General features: G+C 51.6%; 1 protein-coding gene across 2 annotated transcripts in view; it reads right to left on the bottom strand.

Moving 5' to 3' along the window:
* Positions 1–24,094, bottom strand: part of MSI1 (musashi RNA binding protein 1) — a 30,080-nt gene extending 5,986 nt beyond the window's left edge. For both annotated transcript variants that reach the window (XM_021549822.2, XM_021549823.2), the window contains exons 1-11: positions 23,957–24,094; positions 23,656–23,696; positions 23,449–23,530; positions 23,251–23,335; positions 18,487–18,528; positions 16,761–16,853; positions 6,703–6,751; positions 4,623–4,705; positions 3,863–3,980; positions 2,236–2,316; positions 922–978 (exon numbers count right to left, since the gene is read on the bottom strand). In XM_021549822.2, the coding sequence (XP_021405497.1) occupies positions 922–978; positions 2,236–2,316; positions 3,863–3,980; positions 4,623–4,705; positions 6,703–6,751; positions 16,761–16,853; positions 18,487–18,528; positions 23,251–23,335; positions 23,449–23,530; positions 23,656–23,696; positions 23,957–24,015 (790 nt within the window). In that variant the 5' untranslated portion in view covers positions 24,016–24,094. The remainder of the gene's footprint in view (positions 1–921; positions 979–2,235; positions 2,317–3,862; positions 3,981–4,622; positions 4,706–6,702; positions 6,752–16,760; positions 16,854–18,486; positions 18,529–23,250; positions 23,336–23,448; positions 23,531–23,655; positions 23,697–23,956) is intronic.
* Positions 24,095–24,483: the final 389 nt, after the last annotated feature.

Below are 24,483 nucleotides of genomic sequence, written 5' to 3'. Positions count from 1 at the left end.
CACAGAAACTCCCTTTCAATCCTGTTTCTACTGCTAATTCCAGAAGAGCTTCCCGGGAAGGTTTTCCATACCCTTTGCAGAGAGATTCAAACCCTGAAACAGGTGGGGGCAAAGAAGCACTGGGAAGGAGGCACAATATGGAAATGAAATGGCACACGGGGAGCAGGGTGCTACACAAAGCTGCTTTTCTATGACAGAAACCAGGGACAGGACAGAGCTGGGGAAAACATGGCCATGGAGGGGGAGAGCAGATAGAAGGAACATTACGTAGGGAGAACACACTGCACACACCCCAGGGGCTGAGGATCTGGAGGGCATTTGCACTTTGAGGACACTGAGGACAATCCTCTGCTCCCGTTTTGTTCCACAGCTCCCTACAAGTACTGCAGGACTTTGCAAGGTCCCACCACACTCACTCCTACCTGGGAAGCCTGTGTGGGAGTATCTGGGGAACTGCACCACTCAGAGCAGGGAAAGCATTCCCTGCAGCCCCTCCTTCCCAGGGAAATGGGATTAGAGTAACCAGGAGTGCATCCACACGCTCTCCCTCCTCCCAGCACTCCAAATTTCATCCTTGCAACAGTAGCTCAGGTTAAAGCCATTTGTAGACCTGTGGAAGTCACCCTGCTCCCTGCAGCTTCCATATCTGGTTTACATACAGCCTGGGGCAAAGAGCTAAAAAACAAGGCAAGCAGCAGGAAAGGACCTGCATGGCCCTCTTCAGAGGCAATACACATGGCTCTGATTGCCTCTCCATCTTTCTATCCCCAGCTTTGGATGGAGCTTATCCAGATGAAAGAGGAAATAAGGCACATTTCCAGTCTAACTGCACGAGGCTGTGGAGCAGCAACACCACTGAAACAGCACAAAGCCCCCTTCTCCCCTTCCAGCTTGTGAGTTTAGGAAACGAGTGGGACTGACCTGTGAGCTCAGGGAGGACGGGGGCACTCGGGAGAGGGGTCCGCTCTACACGGAACTCTAAAAACGAAATGCAAGACAGCTTAGGAACTCATCAAACGCCCCGAGGGAGACCCCCAGAGACACAGCAGCCGGGGTCTGCTGGGGGAGCAGTCTGCAACCAGACTGCAACCAGGCCAGTGTCTTCTTTAAACTGATTTATAACTGGTGCTGAAAGGTGCTGGACTCCTGCCCTGAGGGCTGAAAGGATCCATTTATCCTTGGAATAAACGTGGCCAGGGCAGGGTGAGTTCAAGCATCACTGTGTAGCCTCAGGTCTGCCCTGGAGCACCGTTCTGTGACCCGGTCAATCTGACCTCTCAGCAGCAAGGCTGGTGGGTGCTCAATATGTGCCACACTCAGCCTGGCACAGGTTTACAATGAGGGACTTGAAGACACTACAGCTAGATTCATGGAGAGCTTCCAGACAGCCAGGAGGCAACAGCAACTTTCAGCCAGTCAGCCTGGGCTCACCTCAGACAAAGAAGAAACTTCCCATTCCCAGCCCTTAATATCAAAACTTCATATATCAACCATCACACAGAGGGATGGAGTAAGGAAGGGATGCTCAGAGTTGCCACAACTCTAGAAAATAGCAACAGCAATAGCACAGTGTGTGTTTTGCCTCATTCCCCAGCCTGGCAGAGAGCAGGAGGGGAGGCCCCACAGATCTGAGCAGCTGCGGCACAGCAGGTTCCAGCCATTGATCACTGAATCCACGTTCTCAGCACATGGCAGTGTTAGAAGCTTGAAACCACCCAGTTTGCAGGGGATCTGCAGCCCCCTGACCCAGCAGATGCTTTGTGAAGGCTGTGAGTGGTCCATGCACTGTTCAGAATACAACTGCAGTGCTGCAGGCACCTGCCTTTTGCGTGCCTAGGAGATCCCTGGCACATGGGGTTTAACATTCTGTGCTACTTTCTGAGTGGTGGCAACTCTGGTAAAGAGAGACAGACACACACAAAGGCAGTGAGACAGGCAGAGCTGCGGGGCCCTTCTGTGTCACAGCAGCAGCCCTGAGGAGGAGGCCAGCAGAAAGGATGTCGGAGCAGCCTGGGGCTTTTCCTGCCACTGCGGTGTGAGGATAATCCTAATGAAGGACAAGCTGTTCCCACCTATTCCAGGGCTTCTCCAATCCTCCTTCCAGGTCCATCTCCAATTTAAAGAAAGACCAAACAGGGGAAAGAATGAAAGGGGCAGAGCCTGGGTTATAGATCATGCCAGGGGCTCCCATCACCTGAAGGCAGACCACAGAACAGAGCAGGGAGCTCCACTCACCAGGGAACTGGTAAGTGTAACCAGGTGCAATGCCAGTGTAACTTCGACTCGCATAGGTGGCAGCTTGGAAGCCCGGATAACCTGGGGAAGAGAACAGGACTCCATTACTGCAAACTGGCAAGGTCTGGCTGCTCACGAGCAGCATGAGCATCCTTTGGCATTAGACAGCAGAAAGGGGTAACAGCAGAAGCCCCAGGAGAGTGCCGGGCAGAGCGCACAACACGTGCGAGCCTGCAGAGGAGTTTCAGCAGGCCCATTTAATTTTTCCTTGTTCCAAGCATGTAAGGACATGGAGATTTCCTTCTCAGACTCACAGCTCTGCAGACTAAGGCTTTCTGATGCATCAGCTGGATTTACAAACAGGAGATCAGGGAGGAAAGGGCATTTGAATGGCTGAGTCACTTTTGCACTAGAAGGGTTGGTGAATGCAGGTACAAAGAACATTTCTTCATGGCACAGGCAGGAGCACAAGTCCTGCTCTTCCCCAGGAAGCTGACCACCTATAGGAATAAGCCTGTGAGAATGCAGGGCATTGACTCACAGATGAATATTTGATTTGAGATCTCCCAAGACAAGAGTCCATGGATTTCCCAGTGACTCAGTTTGAGTCCTGCTGCTTTAAAATTCAGATGGCTTAGAAAAGGCAAAACCCAAAACCACAGGCTGGAGACTTATTTTCCTTCAATAAGTCAAGTAAAAACATTGGTGGAAAAATGCTCTTTTGGGGGTTTTGTTCAGTGACTAACTGCTACTCAGCAGGCTTAGCACTGAGAGCCAGGCTGAGTACACCCTGCCCAGCAACACCAGCAATGATCCTGAGCAAACAGTGCTCTTGGGTCAGCTCAGTCCTGGATCCAATGAAAGTGAGAAGAGAGAGAAGTCAGGATCAGCACCCACACTGGGAGGATCATGCTGACTCTCAGATCTAGGCATGAGGTTTTGTGGTCCTGGAAGACAGGGCTACAAATTACTTTTGTTTTTCATTTTAAAATTTTTATCTGAATGCTTTTGTCTTCGGAGCATTGGTAGACATAAAACCCAGCCTGCTTGTCACCAGCTTGTCCTTACAGGACAGTCCCATTATAAATGTATAGCTTTCCCTGCAATACCAGGTATTTGCTGTACCTGAGAGCATGGGAACAGAGTGAGACAACACTCAACTAGAACTTTAAGGGCATTTTAACAGTCTTTAAATGGCAATGGGGACATTTACACAGACCACTGCTTCAAGTGGAAACTTAGCAGCTCTTTAATCAACTAATTCATCAGAAAGCCTGTACAAGTGTGGGATGAAGATGCCTGGGTACAGACTACTCCACACTCAGCTCTGCAGTTACCTCCTATTCCACATGAAGGAACTGCTGTGCATGTGCGCTGCCGAGGGGCAGAACCGCCCCGCCGGGGCTGTGCCCAGCCGGCCCGGCTGTCGCAGGGCAGCGGTGGCACCTTTGCAGTTTTTCCAGGTGCCACCAGAGGGCAAGTTGCGATCGCGAACAGGCCCCGCGCGGGGAGCGCTGCCCTTGGCCGCCCCGCCGCTCCCGGAATAAACCTCTGTAATAAACCGCTAAGCTGCTGCCTGGCACGGCCGGGAGCGGGGGGAGCGCCGCAGGGCTGACCGGGGGCTTACCCAGCATGCCGATCCCCAGCATGAAGGCATCCATCCCGTAAGGCATCACTCGGGACCGCCCTCGTGCAGAGCCCGTTGGGGACATCACCTCCTTCGGCTGAGCTTTTTTACACTCCACCTGCCACAGGGAAGCAAGGATCAGGCTCGACTGTCACAGGCTGGATCACAGACTGTCACAGGACACGACCACAGAGCACAGGCAGGTCATGCAGGGCTGCCTGCGTGACAGCACGTCCCAGCTCCAGCCACCTCTATCAGCCTGCTCCGCTGCCCTTCTCTGGCATTGCTGTTCACTGCCCACACGGTGCCAGCCTTCCCTCTTGCTCTGCAGCCACCACAGGCAGTGGGGAGCTCCAACCCTGCTTTTCTCCTCATGGTGTTGCCCTTGATGCTCTACCTCACCCTGCACTAGAGCCTCAAACCCTGATTTTCCTAATTTCTGAATAAATAAAGGTAAAACCTGCCCCCTCCTATGTCACTACAAGGTTTTGTTTAACTTCAAAAACTCCAAGCGCAGTACAATTCCTTGTTTAGTTAGCTCTCCTCCTTGAGAACTCGGTATTATGCTCGCTCTCCCCCATACAGTGAATTTATTCCCCAGACTGTCTGCTGTGATTTTTGGGAAAAGACTCAATCTGATTCCCCACTGCAGAGAAGATGCATCAGGACCCAAGTGCCTCGCACCCTGCCTCTGTGCCACTGCCCTGCTCTCCCCCACACCTCTGTCCCTGCTACCCCAGATTCTGCCCCAGACACTCACCATTTTGTTGTTGATCTCATGGAAGTGGATTTCACATACTTTTTCCACAATGTCTTCACTTTCAAATGTGACAAACCCAAATCCTGAAGAAAAAGCAAAACTCCCTGATCAGGTCAGACCTCTCACAGTTTGAACCCTCTACTCAAAGCCTTTTATTGGCAGGAGAAAAGGAGAATACAATCAGCCCTTTCGAAAACAGCTGTCACTCATCTTCTCTCTCCAGCAAATTCTACTTTTATGTACAAGAACAGGACTGTCCTCTTACAGATTCTCCTCTCCTACTCATCCCATACTTCCCACCCACTCTGAACCTAATTGGTCTCAAATTCAGGTTTGTTGTTTCTTTTGGGTTTTTTTAACTTTGCTATTTGCAAGGCAAACCACATGGCTGGTAACACTGGGGAGGATCTGGGCAGATGCTCACACAAAGAATCGGTGGGGAAACCAACAGCTGCTTGCCAGGACATCACCACCCTCGCTAAACACACCCCACCAGCAGGAACACCCTGCAGCTCCCTCACAGGCACTGGCCATAAAGCCTCGTGTGAGCAAGCACAGATCAGCAGTGCAGCTGCACACAGCGAGGCAGATACAGGCACAGTGATTTGCAAAAGTTTCGCCAAAGTAAGGTTTGTATCTGGGGTAAGGACAGCGTGTTCCTGGCCCCTGGCCCACGCTCACACCTCCTTTCTCTCACCAACCCCTTTGCTGACAGTTTTGGCAAAGCCCAGCTCGGGTGGGCAGACTGAACTCCTCTAAGCTTACTGCAACTGTTTCCGGAGAACTGAGGCAGGTGGGAGGATGTCTTAAAGCTTGCTGTGCAAGCAAGCTGGGATTAAGCAGAACTTTCCGCTTTCCAGAGCTAGCCAATTCCATGGTGCTGTAAAATAACATTCAAAAGGAGACGGGAATCCACTGCCCAGAACCCCACCTTTTCTCCACACTGCCAGAAACATCTCGCTATAAAGTCCTCCATCTGTCTGTGCCCAGGTAGATTCACATCACTCACTCCAACACCCACAAGCAGAGGAGCTCAGGAATTCAGCTCAAGAATGTCAAAAGCAGTCCTGAGCCCCATCAGACACCCACGAGGCCTGCTATGTCCTGGGCTGAGCCTCTCACTGTTGATACAGTGGCTGGCAGCTTTCCCTGCTACCTCCCAAAATGCCCAACAGCTCTGATTGGACCAGTGACTGGTAGGCACCCATGGAGGAACAGGGGTTAATGCTTCTTCCCTTTCAAGATGAAGCTGGAACAACATCCTAGGACTGCTGAGGCCTGGCAGTCAGCATAGACTTAATGGCTTTAGAAAAAAGTAAAAATCTGAAGGGCACAGAGTGTAGCAAGAGCAGAAGGGAGAGTTCCCTCGCTGCTCTGGGGGCAGGAGTGCTTGGAAGTGCTTCAAACAACATACAGGAAAGCAGCCAGCACAGGGCTGTTACTGACCCTGACTGGGAAAAGGCTGAAGCTAAATTTGCAGGTCAAGTTGTTGCCATTAAATCTCTGAGTTGGATGCAAGTGTCAAGCCCTGCCACACCACCAGGTAGTTGGTCTGAGGACTGACCAGGAAGGCAGGGATGCCCATGGATGGGCTGGGTCCATGTAGCACAAATAGTAGAGCCTTGCTCCCATCCTGTAACCAGACTCCACCAGCAGGACTCGGGTAAGAAAAGGTGACCTGGGAGCACAAGTGGGCTCCAGGCCGAGGAAGGGGCGAGAAGCAGGCACTCTTCAGGCTCTCGTGTCAGCTTTCCCGGAGCTCAGATTACTCGGGACAAGGTAAGACACACACTGCAGGCTGGAGCCACGGAGGTGAGCATGCAGAGGAGGGGGCCGTCTCCTCTCACATATCTGCAACTCCACGAGTTTACAGCACAGGAAACGCACTGGACAAAAGCTCTCTGTGCTGCGAGGGCCACTGGTAAAAGATGCAGATGCAAAAGAATGGGGCGACTGGAGGCAAGATAGAGAGCAGCTGCAACCCGCATCCCCTTCTGCTGGGATACCGACCCCTCCCTAGGCAAGGCAGGAGACAAATCCTCTGCAGTAACCTCTCCTAGGGCCAGAAGACAGTTCTCACCTCGGTGCCGGTTAGTTGTCTTGTCAAACATCAGCATCGCATCATCCACCTGCAAAGAGAATGGCTGCAGTCAGATTATTACTGCTGCAACAAGCATCTTCCAACACAATTGTTCAGAGCTTCCCTGGCCTTCCCAAACCTGAGGGGATCAAGATGAGACAACTTGTCCCCAAGAAGGAAACAGGGTGTGCACACATATGCAGTACACATAAGCTATCACACCAGGCACTTCCTCAAGCCACAACCAGCATGGTCCTGGTTCTCCCACCAGCCCGGGGCAGGTGCTGCTGGGCTGAGCCCCCTCGGCCCAGCCCCTGGCAGCAAGTGACCCCGATTGTTTGCCTGCAGCTCCAGCCAGGGGCCAAGGAGCAGGGAGGGCATTGTTCCCAAATCCTGGCCTCAAAGGAGAGGAGAATCAAAGGGGGGCAGAGAAGCAAAGCTGGAGAGGGGAGAGGAATAAGGGGCCTCCCAGCGGTGGGGGAAGCGGCAGAGGCCTCAGACAACAGAGCCTGCCTGGGAAAGCTGGGAAGCGCCCCCACCCCCACCCCATGAGGAGCCTTTCCTCTAAGTGAGGTTTCCCACTGCTGGAGGCTGTAATTAGAGCAAATTTACTGCAAGGCCTGAGCAGGGCTGCCTTCCCGGGGGGGAGGGGCAGCCGGATCCCATCCCCCAGCCGGCCTGGGGCTGCTCTCCTCCCCGGCACATCACCGCCTGGTGCCACTTTTCTCCCCATCTTCCCGCGGGTGTTGCCTTGCGGAGCCGCATCCACTCCGCAGGTCAGCCCGAGCAGGGTTAAAAAATACACTTCAATCCTCTCCGTGTAAGCCCCAGTGTAAACCTGTCCCACTGACCCATCCCTCCTCTAATACCACTGCCTTAATCCGATTATGAAACTGGACGTGCAAGTGCTCAGGGGAGGTGGCAGCAGTCTCCGGCCAGCAGCTGCCCTGGCCCTCCTCCTTCTCCATGTGAGACAGCCGCTCCCTGAGCAGCAAGCCCTGCACGCCCCCCAGCTCTACAGGATTACTCCCTTGCCCAGGAAGAATCTGCATTGCTGCCTCCTCCTGAACAGTCACTGGAGAGGGCAGAGTGCTGCCCATGCCCTGGCACAGGCAGCCACGGGCTTTGCCCATGGAGACCCCACAACCCTAGTCAGAAAGGGCAGAGGCTACTCTCCAGGCCCCCAGGACACCCAGCTCCACCTCAGGGCCAGGTGGATGGAAGGAGCCCTTACAGACATTTCCAGGACCATCATAAGCAGACAGAGATCATATCTGATGCCCTTGGCCTTGTCTAACACATCCACTCCAGGTGACAACAGACAACCTGGCTCCTTCTCATCTCACACACTTCCTGGCTCAGCCTCCTTCAGCCAAGTAAACAAACACCTGAGAAACATGCCAAGCATCCAGCCTGGAGCCACAGGGGACATAAGCCTTGACACAGACCCGAAGCAACTCCTCAGCAGCTTCCCAGGACACACAGGGAGATGGGTGCTGAAGGCAGCTCCGCACACTGTCATTCCCCATCACCACTTGCTCCCACATCTGCACCATTTCCCTTCATGGTACAGCACAACTATGATGTGCTGGAGGGAAACCCAACACGGCTTAAAAAAACTTCAACAGGTTTTGTTGTCTGATTTTCCTCATTTTAAAATCTAGATCCATTCCCCCATCCAGTTCACAAGAAGGCTGGAGAAATAGCTGTTCTCCTCCCCAGTAAACACTGGGAGAAAGCTGTGTAAAAGGCACTCTGAGGTAGTGCTGGAGACTACAAACTCATCACAATGAGAGATGGGCATGAGGAAAAAAAACAAACTAGTGTCAATGAGCACAGGCCCACTGCTGACTTAGTCCGCCCTCCTCTCTGCAGAGCCTGCGAAGCAGGAGCAACTGCAAGTGGCAGAGCCCATTGCACTTCTGCACAAACTCCTGGTGCAGAAATATCCCAGGCAATGGCTGGGCACTGCCACAGCGCTCAAGCACTCAGAGAAAGAAGATGTGCGACCATTTCATCCCAAACCACGCTGTATGCTATGAGGAGAGCTGCAGCCTTCCTCCTTCTGTGCTTTTTCCAATGGCTGTGCTATGAGCACCCCAAAATGTATTTGCCTTGCAAGAACGTATTTATTGTAAGACATGTGCTCTATTTGAAAGCTGTTTCCTGCTAAAAACTAAATCTTATACAGTACATAAGTGGAAAAAAGTATATATATATAGATGTATATGCACACAACTCCAGGGCTTCAACTCTGTATATGGCTGTAACTGATATATTTTATTGCCATTAAAATCTACACATGGCCATCTTTACATCTCCCTTCAAGGCAGCCTGTGAGCTGAGTTGGATGGTCCCAGCACACACCTGTGAGGTGAAGCAGGGCCCAGATCCCCCCTAACCCTTGCTACAGGGGATACGTCTGTCTTGTACCATGGATAGCTTGGCAGACCCTCACACTGAGGCACCACCTCCAGCACCCACCAAAGCTCTGCCTGCACCGACGGCACAACCACCAGCAGCCCAAAGCGGGCAGCTATTGTGGCGGTGAAGCTCCGCAATCCCCCCACCCCGCTCTCCCCTCCCCGCCTTGGGCCCTTCCCGGCCGGGCCGCGCGGGCCCCAACAAAGGCGGCCGCCGGCGGGGCCGTCGCGATGGCAACGCGGCCGCCATGGCAGCTGGGGCCCGGATTAGCGGCGCACAAAGCCGCCCCGCAGCGCTCGGTGCCCGCCGTGGGCTCCGGGAGGGCACCCACCGGGGGCCCGGCACCCCAGCACGGGCGAATCGCATTCCCGAGGGATTCATCACCTCCTCCCAGCCCCGCGGCTCCGTGCAGGGACACCCCTCGCCTGCAAGCCCCGTCCAACCCGGCCTTGAACCCGCCCCTAGACGGGGCAGCCACAGGTTCTCCGGGCAGCCTGTGCCGAGGCCTCGCCAGCCTCGCAGGGAACACCTCTATCCTAAGATCCAATCTAAACCTGCTCTCTCTCCCTCTTTCAGTTTGAAGCCGTTTCCCCTTGTCCTGTCACTACGTGCTCTTGTAAATGATCACCCCCAGTAACTTGGTGCCTTGAGCTAGAGCAATCGAGACAGGATGACTTGGTGCTCCCTGCTTTCTAGGGCCTAAGTGTTCCTATGCCTCCCCTAAATAAGAAGAGAAAAAAAGAGGAGTGATTTTTTGCATGCCTTTTGTCTGGGCTAAAATGTACTTTTCAAAAGCATCCCTCCTAATTTAAAGTGGTGGTAAATCTGAGACACACTCAGGCTTGTGGCCTGAGGGTGACATACAAACCTTCATGCAAAAGTCATCCAGCAGCCTGGACTCCCCTGTCCTGAGAAGCAGGGCATGACCTTCCCCTAAAACCAATATCTAAACTGAGCTTGCCACTGGATTCTCAACAATTGACTAAAAATCACCCCTGGGAACCTGGTACCTTGAGCTTGAGTAAGCAGCTAGCTTCTCTCTAGGTCCTAAGTGCTCCCATGCCTTTCCTGGACAGGCAGGAGGAAAAAGGAGCAATTTTTGTCCTGCCAGGTGCTAAAAAACTGTGAGGCCACTTGGAAAAAGTGTTCATGAACAGAGTTCACTCCGAGACAGCCCTTTCCTCAGAGGGCAAGTCCTCTAAAGAAATGCTTTAAAAGAGCATCCTCAATAGTTCTGTTTCACACAGTCCCAATGCAATTCCAGAAGTAGTACTAGATCTGAATTACTCAGAAAAAATCTGTCTGAAAAAGCATTTTCCGAGATGAGGACACCATGACTGAAGCTTCAGCACCTCTCACTTAAAGGTGCCATAATCGCAAATGATCCATCCAGCCTTGGCCAAAATACCTGGGGGTTTTCAGAAGTTTAATTCCACTCTAATTACTTTCAATCTTTCAGTGTTTCATTCTTGGTTATCTGCTATGGGGAAGCCAATGACATCCTCATGCAGATTTAATAAAATAATAATTTCCAATACCAGTTTGATAGGAAATCTACTTTCACAAACGTAGATTTTGAACACTGTAAATATTCAAGCAAAGGGTTTGTGGAGATTGACATCTTCCACCTGAACTGCAAATAAAAATGTCTGAGCTGGTCCTAGAAGGAATCGCAGTAGTAAACTTGTAGTAGAAACTTGTAGTAAAGTTAGGCAGAAAAATAGTAATTGTTGAGACAGCTTCCTTAAGGAAAACAGAAACCAAACTATCTAGAAACCACTCTGCCATCCTGTCAAGAGACAGCATTAACAGCCCTGTGAGGTTCTCCCAGCTGCACAAACAGGACAGGCCAATTCCAGGGAGGAGGATGCATGGACAGAGAGCCTGGCTCCAGGGAACAGGTGTGCTGTGCCATTAAGACCCTTCTTACCCCACTCTCAGAACTCTGGGAATGAGACTTGGTCAAGGGGCCAGAGCCTGCTCCATGCCACAGGAGAGCAGAACAGCCTGTCCAGGTGTCCTTGCCCGCTCTCACACAGGCACCTGGCAAATATCAGATGAACCCCAGAAGACCTGAATGACCATTACTGCTAGAGTGGTTTTGGCTATGTGCCTACCAGATGCGGAACACAGAGAACCCTTTGTTCCAGAGGCATTGTTACCACAGGCCAAACTGCCTACTGCCACAAGAGAGGTGATCAGATTCCCCTTCTCCTCCCCTCCCCATCTGTTCATGGCAACCATGTTATGTGTGAGAATTTACATAAATTGCCCTCTGATCTGTGGAAGAAAATCCAAAATCCAGTTTGGAAATCCACAGCAGGTTGACATGCAGCTTTGATCCCTGAAATTTCCAGAGAGCGGCAGATTAAGGATTAATTAATTAACATTCTCCCAATCCAAAGTGAGGAAAATCGTGGCCACTGTAAGCACAGAAACAAGTCTTCCTTTAAAGACATTTGCCATCAGTATCTGAAGGTTCTCTCATTAGTCAGCAGGGAAAACTCATTTCAAACACCTAAGTCAACCACCCCATTCTTCTGTCAGGAGTACATGAATAGGCATTTGTGACAGACCTACAAACCCTCATCTTATCCAGCACCTCAGATACTGTGATTTTCCCCTTATCACAACACTAACAGCCATCACCCCAGTGAGACCTCACGACCTCTCAGGTCCAGAATTTGGATGGAGTATTAGATGGCAGCCTAAAGGTCAGAACCCTCCTCAGACCCCAGATCTTTTTTCTTGTTTGCTTCCAGGGTATTTTTAGAGAGGAGATCTCTCTGGGCAAGAGCTGCCTCACAGAGAGGCTTAGCTTTTATGACCGACTCATCCACACACAATTACCTCAGGCCCAGCAAGAGATGCAGACTGGTTTTAAGCACTTTCCAAGCACCCTTGGTGCTGCAACTGATTAGTGAGTCATGCAAAGACGTCACTGTGAATGTATTTCCTGCACTGCTGCTTCACCAAATGTAAAAGCACACAACAAAACCATGAGTTCAGAAACCTGATTTGGGTGCAGGCCCCCATTTCTTCTAGGACCTCTGCACTTCCAGTTTCTGTTAAGATCAGCTTCTCTCCTGATGACAAACAAAAGACCAGCTGCATCAAGTTAGAGCAGAGCTCTGCCTTGCCCAAAACTTCCCAAGATACCAACCAACAGACAACTTTGGAAGAACATAAAGATAAAGAAAGCATATTACAATAGAGCCCAGAACACTACATCCCCATCCAAGCTATTTGTGATTTAAAGATTTTCTTATTTCAAAGGGATGTCTGTGTAAGTTAAAAGACCTTCCATGAATTTGACCAATCATTTTGGTGCCTATGTAAATTTTAGCAACAACATCCTGTGGCAAAGATTTCACAGTTTACATATGCTCCATGATAAAATGACTTTATTTGTTCTAAGCCTCCTCCTATCTTTCAATTTATATTACTTTCTCTACCACAAAACTTCATCAGACCAACTCTTGCATTAGAAAGATGATCTGAGTTTTTCCAGTTTTGATTTGAAACAAATAACCTTGCTTACAAGATTGGAGACCCAAAGTCCACAGAAATTACTCTGATGGACAACCCCTTTTCCTCCCCAAAATAATACAGAACAACATGTTCCCACAGGTCGAAGTAGCAAAGGAGGAAGCTGCAACTTGAGCTCCTCTGGCATTCTCATACATGTTGAACTAGACAGAGGACTAGCTGTGCCTGAGGTGGTAGATGCAAGACACCTTCCTCCTCTCTTTCTGCTGCAGGTTTCAGTGAGGGTGGTAGCCTGAATCTAGAGAAGCTGTTGAAATAATTCCTTGTGCTGTCTAAAGATCTTCAACACCATCCAACTTAAGTCAAACTACTTGGCTACACATACTGTGAATGAAAGTCTTTCCAGGACTTCTGTCCTACAGTTGAAAAAATTATCTCCTTTAGAAAGCATGTGCATGGCCTGAGCTTGGATCTCAGAGAGATTCAAGTTTTGGAACCAGAGAGGTGTTTCCTAGAGATCCCGCTATGCTCAAAGCCCTCACAGCTGCACCTGACAAACCACAGCCAGCTTGAGGATCACTTTTCAGTCTTTCTCTCTCTGTACTAAAAAAAAAAAAAAATCCTTTGTATCTTCTTTCTCAGGAAAACAGCAGCCCATATATTTTAGTCAGAGTTTTGGAAAGAAAAAAGACCCAAATCGATTCCTCTTTGAAGCAGAGACACTCACACTGTATTTGGGATCCTCTTTGAAGCTTCACCTTTTGTGCTTGTTAAAACCAAGTATTTTGATATGAAGAAATGGGGTGCCAGACTCTCCCTCTCTAGCTTTACCACTAAGTAATACTCATGGATTTCCTTTTCACATATTTTCACCTTTTTTTGGCCACTTCCATTTTACAAAGGTGAGAGAAAGTTTTGGACACAGCAAGGAAAGAAAACAAAACAAAACAAAAGTACAAGAATAAGCAGAAATACCAAAATGGAAAAATCACATTTGGGACTTTTGTCTAATGAAATAGAAAACCATTTCCTTTGCAGCCCAACTAAACTTCCATTTTTTTCCTGCTAATGGATGTAGGAGGTGTGCTGCTTCTGACCCGAGATGCACCAACACAAACCACCTTGGTAGACTTGTGAGCTGCAGTTCACGGATTTGAACTGGAGAGAACATTATGATAATCTAATTTGACCTCATCTGTTCTGCAGGCCATAGCACTTCCTCTTGTAATTCCTCCAGCATGTACATGCTTTCTGTCTGGGCTAAATTGTATTTTTCAAAAGCATCTATCCTAATTTAAAGACCTTAAGTGGTGGCAAATCTGAGACACACTCAGGCTTGTGGCCTGAGGGTGACATACAAACCCTCATGCAAAAGCCATCCAGCAGCCTGGACTCCCCTGTCCTGAGAAGCAGAGCATGATCTCCCCCTAAAGCCAACATCCAAACCAAGCTTGTCACTGGATTCTCAACAATTGACTAAAAATCACCCCTGGCAATCTGAGCAGTCAAGACTGGATGACTTGGTGCTCTCTGGCTCACTCCTCTCTAGGTCCTAAGTGCTCCCTTGCATTCCCTGGACAGGCAGGAGGAAAGAGGAGCAATTTGTGTCCTGCCATGTCCTAGGTAACTATGGGGCCACTTCAAATAGAAGGGAATAGTTACAAAGCTCCTTCCTCAGACGGTGAGTCCTCTAAAGAAATACTTTCAAAGAGCATCCTTAAAGTTCCTTTTCACACAGTCCTGATACAATTCCAGAAGCAGTACTGGACCCAAATGACTTGTAAAGTCTTAATGAAAAAACATTTTTTGAAAAGAGGAGACCATGACTGGAGCTTCAGCACCTCTCACTTAAAGATGCCATAAATCAAAGAGATCAAGACCACTCGTGGTGTGTGGGACACCCACAAAGAGACCTCTGAAACCTGGGAGGCCCCAGCACATCATAAAGAACCACCAAAAGAGAGTATGCATCAAAATCATGTTTTCCATGAGTCACAGCTGAAACTGAAGGCAACAGGCTTAGCCCTACAAACCCTACAATGCACATTCAGAGCTCAGAACTCCAGAGGTGAAGGCCACAAGGCTTTCCTCTGAAATGAACTTTCCCACTGATCCCACCCATCAGCCATACCAAGCTATCTACTGTAGAGACTCTCTCAGGAAACAGTTCTCCTGATGGTGGGTGAATTATTTGAGGCTTAGTCTGGAAGATGGTTACAGGCCAGGAACGATGCTTTACACAAGAGCTCTGAAGAGCCTCTCATCTGAAGTGAACAGCTGAGTCAGAAAATTGCCTTGAAAATGGCAAGTCAATCTGACCAGGCCTAACATCTCCCCATGGAAACTCCCCAGAGCCACGGGGACAACCACTCCAGCCTCACTGACTTGAAGCACTGGATGTTGTCCAGGACACTGGTTCTTCAGAAATGAATTGCAGCAAGCTGTGCAGAATTCTCCCTCCTGCCCGCTCCAGAAAACAGTCTCACACAACCAGTCCTTGCCAATCACCTGACATCAGGACACCTCTCAGCACACAACCATTAAACAAGAGAAACAAAACAGCACCCCAAAAGAGCTGGAAAGGACTGCTCAGACTAGAGCAACTGTAACTGCCTGTAAACTGAGTGCCCTGTGACATGCTTCTTTGAATTAGCAGGGATACAGTCAAGGTTAAAAGGGGATTATGCCAAAGACAATTTGTTTTCCTATCAAACACATCCATCAGCAGCACAGGAGAACTTGCAAGTCAAACAGCCTTCAACTGCACAGACACTTGAACACCATCACCTTTACTGGTGGCACCCTTGAGGATACCATGTAAAAGCTCTTGGAGACATAACAGAGTTTGCCTATTTCTTACAGAAAATGAAGCCACACAGAGCTACCAACTGAAAAACACGAGGCTATCCGACCACTTTCTCTTAGGAGTGAACAGAGTCCCACTTTGCACACCAGGACATGCAGAAGCTTCAGAAGCTGAACAAAAGTTCTGAGCAGATACTTGTCCCAAACTTTTTGCCCCAAAATTTCAGTAATATGGTAAATCTGGTTACAAAACTCCCTTTCCTTTCACTAATTAGCCTTAACATGATATCACCCTTTTGCCGGAAATTTCAAAACAAAGTTAATACCAAGCCTTCATCCCCACACTGCAGCTTCCATGGTACTTCCCTCCATGTCCATGATTCTATCAGCAATGTTCTGGCTAGGTCACCACCCACCAAACCATGTTCTTCCCTCCTAACTGGGCAGGAAGGTTGCAAGAGGTGCAGAATGCAACACTTCCTGCCCCACAGAGCAAACCTATGCACAACTCCACTGAACAACAGTGAAACAGTCAGAGTGTCCTGCCCACAGAGGTGACCACATTCGGCACTTGGGTACGATGATCCCCTTCAGTTCCTAATCCCATTAAAAATCTTGGGATCCTTCAGTCTAATCCTGCTGATATCACTCCTGGAGATGCTGACAACCTCCTCAGCTGAAAGGTCACAACTGAGCTCCCTTCAATCCTCAGATTCAGTCTCACAATTCACACACCTGGCTGTCACCGACCATGACACAAGCAACTTCCAGCCACAGTAGCCCACCCTTCCCTGAGCCACCACCAGCCACAGAAGAGCCAGACCAACACAAGAGACAGCCTTAGTGCCAAACTTTCTTAAACTATGCAAAACTTACACCACCACTTGCCAAGACTCAGCAGAAGTTTCAGGACCAAAAGACTTATTTTTAATAAAGGATTATTGAAAAATAAATGACAAGGTTTTGAGTTAGAAACAGGCCAAAATCAGAGGTTGATAAAGCAGCCACTCAGGAGTGTCTACAAACCTTCCTCCAGCATTTGAATAGACTGCAAATCTGTGAGCCAGAAGAGGCTTCTGGATAGGGAAAAACTTCCCAGAGCAGAGGTCCCAGCAACTCTGGGAACAAGAATAAACTCTGTTTCAAATCACCACAGGGCAGGAGTCACTGGCTGTAGCCCCTACAAGGACATTACAGGCAGCCAGCATCTGTAAGTGACCTTTAATCTACTTAACCCTTGCAAAAGACTCAAGCTTCTAATCCCGCCCCCACAAAAGTTCAGAAAACTCCTTTTACCCCAGAAGAAACAGCTTTGATCCAACATCACTCAGGAGACTTACCTTCCCGAACTGCTCGAAATATTGTTTCACATCCTCCACAGTAGTGTTCACAGACAGACCACCCACAAATATCTTCTTCGTTCGGGTCACCATCTGGAAAAGGGAAGGACAGGAATTCACCAAATAAACCCAGAGTGAGCAGAGAACGAGACTCAAAAGGCCACTAACTCCCCTCTGCTGCCGGGAAGCACTTTCCCCTTTGCTGCAGCTGCGCTTCCAACTTCTTGAAGCCCTCTGGCCAAACACAGCTGGCAGATCTGTCCCACACCACATTCATGCTCTTGTCTTCACAGAGCCCACCACACATGCCAGCACCCAGCCACCACCTCCTTGTCAAACAATTACCAGCCTCTTCCCTCACCAACATGCCACCACTCCCTTGGCACTGTGATATAATCCCAACTGTGTGGGGCACAGCTGTCCCTTCCCCAGCCCTGCCACTCGGCACAGCCAGAGGTACCTGCCCTGCTCCCAGGGTGGCAGGAAGCCTGCCATCACAGGCAGGTTCCCTAGGCTTTGCCCTCCCACTCTACAAATTGCACAGTCTCCTAATCTGAAATGGAATAAGCCTCATTTCACTACCATTCTCCAGTCACTTAAATGGAGCCCAATCAACACCCAGTTAAATCGCTTTGCCTCTGCAAGAAGGTTAAGACAAGATCCCTCTGCCACTTGTCACTGATACAGCTGGGACAAGGAAGAAAATGAACTACCCTGAGAGGGGACATGGCTGCCAGGCTTGAGGCACACCGACATCCTTTGAACCAGCTCTCCAGCTGCATCCTCCCCTTAGCTGCTTGGCTACACCCCTGCTCTCAGAGGAACACATGGTCCTAATTACCCCAAGGAGCATAGGGCTAATCCGCAGCAATTCCCTGGCTTGGAGAGCAGCCCGTTCTAACACTAAAGCACCTTCTGTCACCAAACTGCTTAATGGAATTAACCCAATTCCTACCATGTGCTTCCTGGCTCCAGTTACTTGGGATACCTGCTCACCAATTGTTCTCAGTGCCTGAACCCCTTACTTCCCTCCCAGCACCAGTCTCCTCTTTCCTCTCTGCTTCTCAACACAGCTCCTCCCCAGCTATTTGACCCCTAACAGCATTTGGAATACAGACTCTAAACTTTAAAACTCACATCCAAGAACCAAGTTAAAGGAAGTCCCAAAGTCTAAAGGCAGTCTCCAGTGTGCTGCTGGTTCCTCAGCTAGAAGTTTCTAGCTGCACACCTGGAAAAAGATCCTGCCACTGTGCATTTTAATGCCAGAGCCTCTTGTACATAAGATCCAACACCATTTGCCTTTTCCAGTGCTGAAACACACAAGGGCATTTCACAAAGTGAAATCCTTCTCCCCTTCCCTGCCATACACCTATTTATCACACACAGGTACAACACACACATGACACTCTTCCACCTGTGTCACATCACAGCATGGAGCTCTTCCATATCTCCTAAGACCTGGAACTTTTACTGTTTTCTGCAATTTCGGAAGGACTAAATTCACCCTGGGCAGCATTTAATCAGCCACTGTATCTAGTGCATTCTGAGCCAAGGGGCCTCCTGGTTCCTCCAGTGCCATGCAAACTCCCAGCAGTCCACTCCAGGTGTCCTGAGCAAACCCCAGTGAGCAGCTCTGTTGCATGCACTGGCCATCTTGCACAGAAGGACAAGGTTCACCATCACAAATTTTGCCCCTTGTGACACAAGGGCTGCCCACAGTGCTTACCTTGGGCTGTGCTCGGCGAGGGAATGCTACCTTCGGGTCAATCTGAAAGAGATGTGGGGAAAAACAGGTGAACATACTTTTCCTGCCTATTTACAGACATAGGGTTTCCTCCATATGTGCAGCTGTCTCTGCCCATGTGGCACCTTACTAAAAACCCAAAGAATCTACCTGAGGTGCATAAAATGAAGCTGGCTGCAGACATCTTTCCCTCTTGGTAAGGTGTAACCCAGGAGACTACAAGTCCCAGCATGCAGTGGTCCATCTCCAGCTGAGCGCTGGGCAGATGCTCTGAGAGCCCATCACATGCTGGGATTAACAGGCTGGGCTGCACCCTCCCGCCTGGCCGGCCCCTGGGTGCCTCGCATCACCAGCCTCATATTAAAAGTGGTTTCTTTTGCCTTTTTTGCTCTCACCCTTCACTCTTCCTACAAGTATAGAGTTCATCTGGATAGTAACAAGACCAAAAAGAAGCAGCACACAAACCCCCAAACATTTCATCCCTTCAAACACAGATTGAAGAGCAGACAAAAAGAAGCTATAAAAGAGCAGACAGGATGGCACAAATTAACCCGAGGAGCCCAGGCCTGCCGGCTGCGGAGGCTGTGGCCGCAGGGATCGTGCTGCCCCTCTCCCCAGGCCGCACTGCACACAAAGCCGTGATGCCTCCCTCCCTCCCTCCCTCCGCGGGCTGAGCCTCCATTGTGCCTGTTCAGCTTCCCTATAAACCTGCTGCTGGCCGGAGCAGCCGGGCCCGCGCCGCCATCCAGGTGCCGCGTGTTCTGCCGGGCTCAGCACGGATGAGCGCGTGCCTGCATTGGCCTCACACCACCACCAGCACCACCACCACAAAAGCTGGGACAACACTAATGCAGCTGCAAGCCAAACACCCACAAAGCCTTCTCTCCTCCTCAGCCACCACTTCTTCCTTTACAGGCCTATTTTTACAGCAACTCCTGTAAAGTTACATCACGTCAGGGATGATCCAGACCTACAAATCAGCTTACAAAGACCTGTGGTAAAGGCAGGTTTGGCTCATCCCCACACTTGGACTGGCTGCAGCTGGGAGGGCAGCCTGGAGCATTGTCCCATCAGCCCAGCAGCTCCAACAACCCAAAAGGAAGCTGTGTTTCTCCAGCTCCTCTCACTGCTTTGTTCAGCTTTCCAGCCTGGCTGCCCTCCCGTCCTGCATCCTTTTACTTGTCTTACAGCCCTGGAGCTTGGCCCCCCTGCGCCCTTCCACCAGCTCCTCTCCCTGCCTTCCCCACCTCCATCCTGACTCACAGCTTACAACATAAATAAACTCAGCACGTAGGTAAACACAGGCAAAACTGAAAAGCACAAATAAATTCAAAAATAAACCTCACTCCCCAAGCTCCATGCAGATTAGCATACCCTCCAGTGCCTCCCTGGGGCATCGGAACCATCCAGGCCCTTCCCTCCCCAGGCACACCCCCCCTCCCCACTGCTTCCTGGCTAGTGCAGACACCCACAGCGAATTCTGAGGACAGGGGACGGCAGGAGACCAGGAGCTTGATGGCAGATAATAAGCAAAAACAATAATCTACTGTCTTTTACTTCTCAGCCAGTGTCATTCAGCTCCTGCCAATAAGATGCTTTCATACTCAGCAATGCTAAGCTCAGCCTCATTTTCTCATTACCCTGAGTGTGATCAACTGGGCAGAGATAACGTGTCCTCCTGGCTGGAGAGAGCAGGCAGTCATTTCACAAATTCTTCTGCACAACCAGCTATTGTTGCAGGTAGAGGGAGGCTGGGGTCACTGATTGTAGGCACAGCCCTGGGAACACGCAGAGGGGAGCGAGTTCGGTGCCGGACTCAAGTTACTCAAACTGGACTGCTCCTTGGCTGCTGGAGTCTTTCCTAATTAAAGCAAAGGCACCCGTACCTTATTCCCTCATTTCTGGTGTTAAAACAAATAGCCCTGGAGGAGTTGTGTTTCAGTGTCACCCACTGACGTAATGGATCCTTTTTACAAACCCAGATAGAAATCTGCTAAGAGCATTCAGAACTGCTCAGATTGTATCCAAAAAACAAAACCCCAGATCAGGCTGCAGTGAATGGAAGTCACCTGAGCTCAAACTGCTTCCAGTTCACCCCACAAGACTTTGATGAGGAATCCCACGGAAGCCGCAGGTCTACCAACAAACCAGCCAGGTCCTCACTAATGCTCTTCAGGCCACCTACGGCCCCATTTCATAGCTCAGATCTCGTAACTCCTGTGTTGGCCTAGCTGCTATCAGTGTCCCAAAGCACAGGGAAGGCTGGGAAGGACCTGCGAGATGTCAGGTCCGGGTTTGTTCTTTCATTTTACCTCTGTCACTACCTCCGCCCTGCTGGTCTGCACTGCAGGGGAGCTGCAGATCACTCCCTCCACCACAAAAGACAAACCCAGCAAAAACTCAACAAGGCAACAAAGAAACAACGGGATGACCCAGCACTGCCAAGTGCTCTTCCCAGAGCGTGTAAAGAAGCAGCTCAAGGCAGCGGCCAGCTGCAGCTTTACAAAGCCACGCAAATCTTTTACCTTGAGACTGTAAAGCCAATTCTCATATCAAGTACTTTCAAAAATAACTCTGTAGTCTGCTATCTAGCTTACAAAGAAAGAGGAGTCTGAAAAGAACACGGCTGCCCCAAAGAATTGGGCCAACTGCCTTCATTAGGGTAAGAAGATTCAGAAGACAATGAAGCAACAAGTTGAGCAGACACTGTCTATCAAATGCTGTTTGCCAGGAGACACCAAGCCCCATGAGAAGGCTGTCCTTACAGGGCACCAGGCCTCTTCTTGCAAACTTTCATAAAACTCTAAATTAGGATTTAGATGAGTTTCTGTCATTTAACCCATGACTCACAGCAAAACCTTTCACCTCAGCAGGGAAAAGGCATACGGAGGTTCCATGTGCTCCCATAAGATCAAGCTCTCACGAGGCAAAACACCCCAAAACATCTGACTCAGCTGAAAACTGCACTAAACAAAAACTAAGAATGAAGGGGGAAGAGGATCAAAGTTCCTAACAAAGAAGGCCCTGGTGAAACTGTCCCCATTCTCTGTGCCGTGCCGACGGGGTGAGCAGAGCAGATGCAGCAGGGAATTTCAATGGCTGGCTGGTCCCCACACGCCCTATGCCATGAGGCTCTTCTGTTCTGCAGCGGCCACCGGCCCTCCCTGCCCCTGTGGGCTGCACCGTGGGCTGCAGAGCCCTTTGCACAGCCGGCAGCGGCAGCTTGGGGAGAAGAATGGACAACGTGGATTTCAGCTCTCTCCCAGCCCTGAAACACTTCAGGATTAATGCTACAGCCAACATCCATCACTTGCCTTTTCAAGAGGGGTCTATACCAGCCCACAGACTCATGACAGGACTAGCTGATCAGACACTGTGTTTACACAGGCTAGTAAAAAAAAAAAAAAAAAAAAGAGAGAAAAAGAAAACCCTAGGCCCTCCTTAAAAGACATTACTGTAAACACCCCACTCAGAGCAAAATTCACTTTACATCACTCCTGGAAGCAGGAGGGCTGGGAGTCCTGGGGACCAAGCCTCAGCCAGGAAGGCTGGGGTGGGTTTAACCAGGAGCTCCCATGGGGAGGAAGGACCTGTGCACATCAAAGGGAGCGATCCAGGCAGTTAAACAGGAACAGACATAAATCTTGCTGCAACTCATGCCGTAAACCCTAAGAAAGAGGGTCTCGCTCTCCCGCCCTCTCCTTCTGCCAAGATAAAGACTAGGACGCCGGGGCCATGCACTGCAAGAAATAAAACTCTGCATTTGGACTCCTCAGCAGCCCTTGCCTGGAGCCAGAACATGCCCCCTCACCATGCCATCCCCTTGCAGCCCCCGCCACTCCCCCATCCCTACCCTCACCTTCACCCCAGGGCAGCAATAAGGAAAAGGAATTCAGGGGAAGGCAAGACACTGAAACTAAAGAGAAGGGACCTCCCACTCAGACATCTCACCCCCACCCCTCAAAACAGTCTGCACATCTGAGCACCACAGATTCACAAGGCAAGACCCACCACCTTTCACTACTACTCCAGTGAGCCACGAAATCTTTCTGCTGGCCCAGCTAGGGCTCCCCATCACCCAAACCTACAGAGTGAGGGCTGGAGCCACAGCTGCTCCAAGAAGCTGGTGGTAGCCCACATGGGGAGACACTGGCCACAGTTGGAGACAATAAAGTTCTGAACCTCAATGACCATTGCAAAAACTTCACCTGGGGAAGCCACAAGGGAGTCTCTGAGGTGCACAGAATGAGGGCTCTCTGCCAGGAAGGGGGCATGCACAGGCCACCACTGCCAGGGAAGCAGGGCCTGGGCGCTGAGGAACGGCACCCCTGAGGAGGGATCAGTGCTCAGCAGCAATACAGGATGAAAGGGTGGCTTCCCTCTCTCCGAATGTAACCACGTCTTTTATTTCCTGGGGCAAATCCTCATCCCAAGCATGTTCAGGTGTCCCAGCTTCGAGAAGGCTACAGTCACTGCCCGGACGGGCCTTACAACCAGCGAGCAAGAAGAAAACCATCACCAGGATCCACAGACCCGCACCAGGAATCGGCACACGGTGAGCCCTGTGCTTGGGCGGCAGCTAGCGTACCCGCCGGCAAGTGGGACAGAGAAAGGAACGATCGATCCGTATCAGGAATCAATAGTTTACAACCTCTAACTGGAAATCAAACACTACAATCGACGGCTGCTCCGAGCACAGCCGTTCCGCCGGTAAAAGCACCCCTGAGATGAGAGAAGTCATCTCACCGTCTTGGAGTCCAGTTCATGTCTGGATTGGGCCAGGACCTTGTCGACGCCAGCCTGGTCCATGAACGTGACGAACCCGAAGCCCCTGAGCCCCGCAGCCCGGGCAGAAGAGGGGGTGCGGAGAGAAGAGAGAAAGTTGGTTAAAGTGGCGGTCGGGCCGCGGCGGGGGCGAAGGGAGGCGCGGGCCCGGCCTCTCACCTGGATCTCTTTGTCAGCGGGTCCCGCATCACCAGGCACTCCTTCACCTCGCCGAACTGGCTGAAGTACTCCCGCAAGCCCTCTGCAAGAACAGCATCCACTGTGGGTGCCCCGTCCCGTCCCGGCCTCATCGCACCCCCCCCGGGCTCAGCCCCAGCTCCGCCACCCCCGGCCCCGGCGGCAGGTGCGGGGCCCCGCGGCGCTCACCTTGCGTGGTCTGCCAGCTCAGTCCCCCGATGAACATTTTGCTGCGGGAGGAAGGGGAGAGCCGTGAGCGGGGCCGCGCCGGGGGGCCGCGGCACCCCGCGGGGGTGGCGGCAGCGGCGGCGGGGCCGCGCGGGGAGGGGAGGGCGCGGATCGGCCATGTTGGCAGCGGCACCGCCGCCGCTGCTGCCTCCGCCGCCGCCGCGCCTGCCCGGGCCGGGCGGCCGGGGCCGGGGGAGGGGGCGGCCGCGGCCGGACCGGGGGGGGCGGTGGGGGCGGCCGGGGGCGGCCGCCGCGGAGGTACCAGGGGTCGTGCGGGGAGTCCGGGGAGGCGAGGCCGGGCTGGCTGCCGTCTGTCTCCATTCGGACCTCTTCTCCCTGCGAGGAGCGGCGCCGCACTCCCGGGGCAGATGAGCGCTGGAAAAGGGGCCGGACGGACAGGCCATGCTGCCCCCTCCCCCGACCCCTCTCCGCCGGGCGGGGAGGGAGCGAGGGAGGAGGGCCCGGCGGGCACAACCTGCCCGGCTCCTCCCACCCCCGCCGGCCCGCCGGCCGCCCTGCGCATAAAACCCGCCGGCGGCACCGGGGCCGAGTGCCGGGAGCCGCGCCCGCACCGCGCTGGGGGAGAGCGCCCGACCCCGGGCTCGGCGGCGGCAGGAGCAGCCCCGGAGCTCGCAGCCGCTTTATCCCAGTGGCCTGGCCTCGCTGCCCGCACCTGCCCCGGGGCGGTGGACAAAGGGTGACGGAGCCAGGCCCGGTGCGCTCGGGCTCGCTGCGGCGGACCCCGGAGACCCCGGCCCTGTTCCTCTCGGTGTTTCGCCGCCGCCGAGG

Source organism: Lonchura striata, chromosome 18 (genome assembly GCF_046129695.1).
Source record: "Lonchura striata isolate bLonStr1 chromosome 18, bLonStr1.mat, whole genome shotgun sequence".
NCBI lineage: Eukaryota > Metazoa > Chordata > Aves > Passeriformes > Estrildidae > Lonchura > Lonchura striata.
The sequence above is the reverse complement of the archived record's forward strand: the minus strand, read 5'-3'. Positions and strand labels throughout refer to the sequence as shown.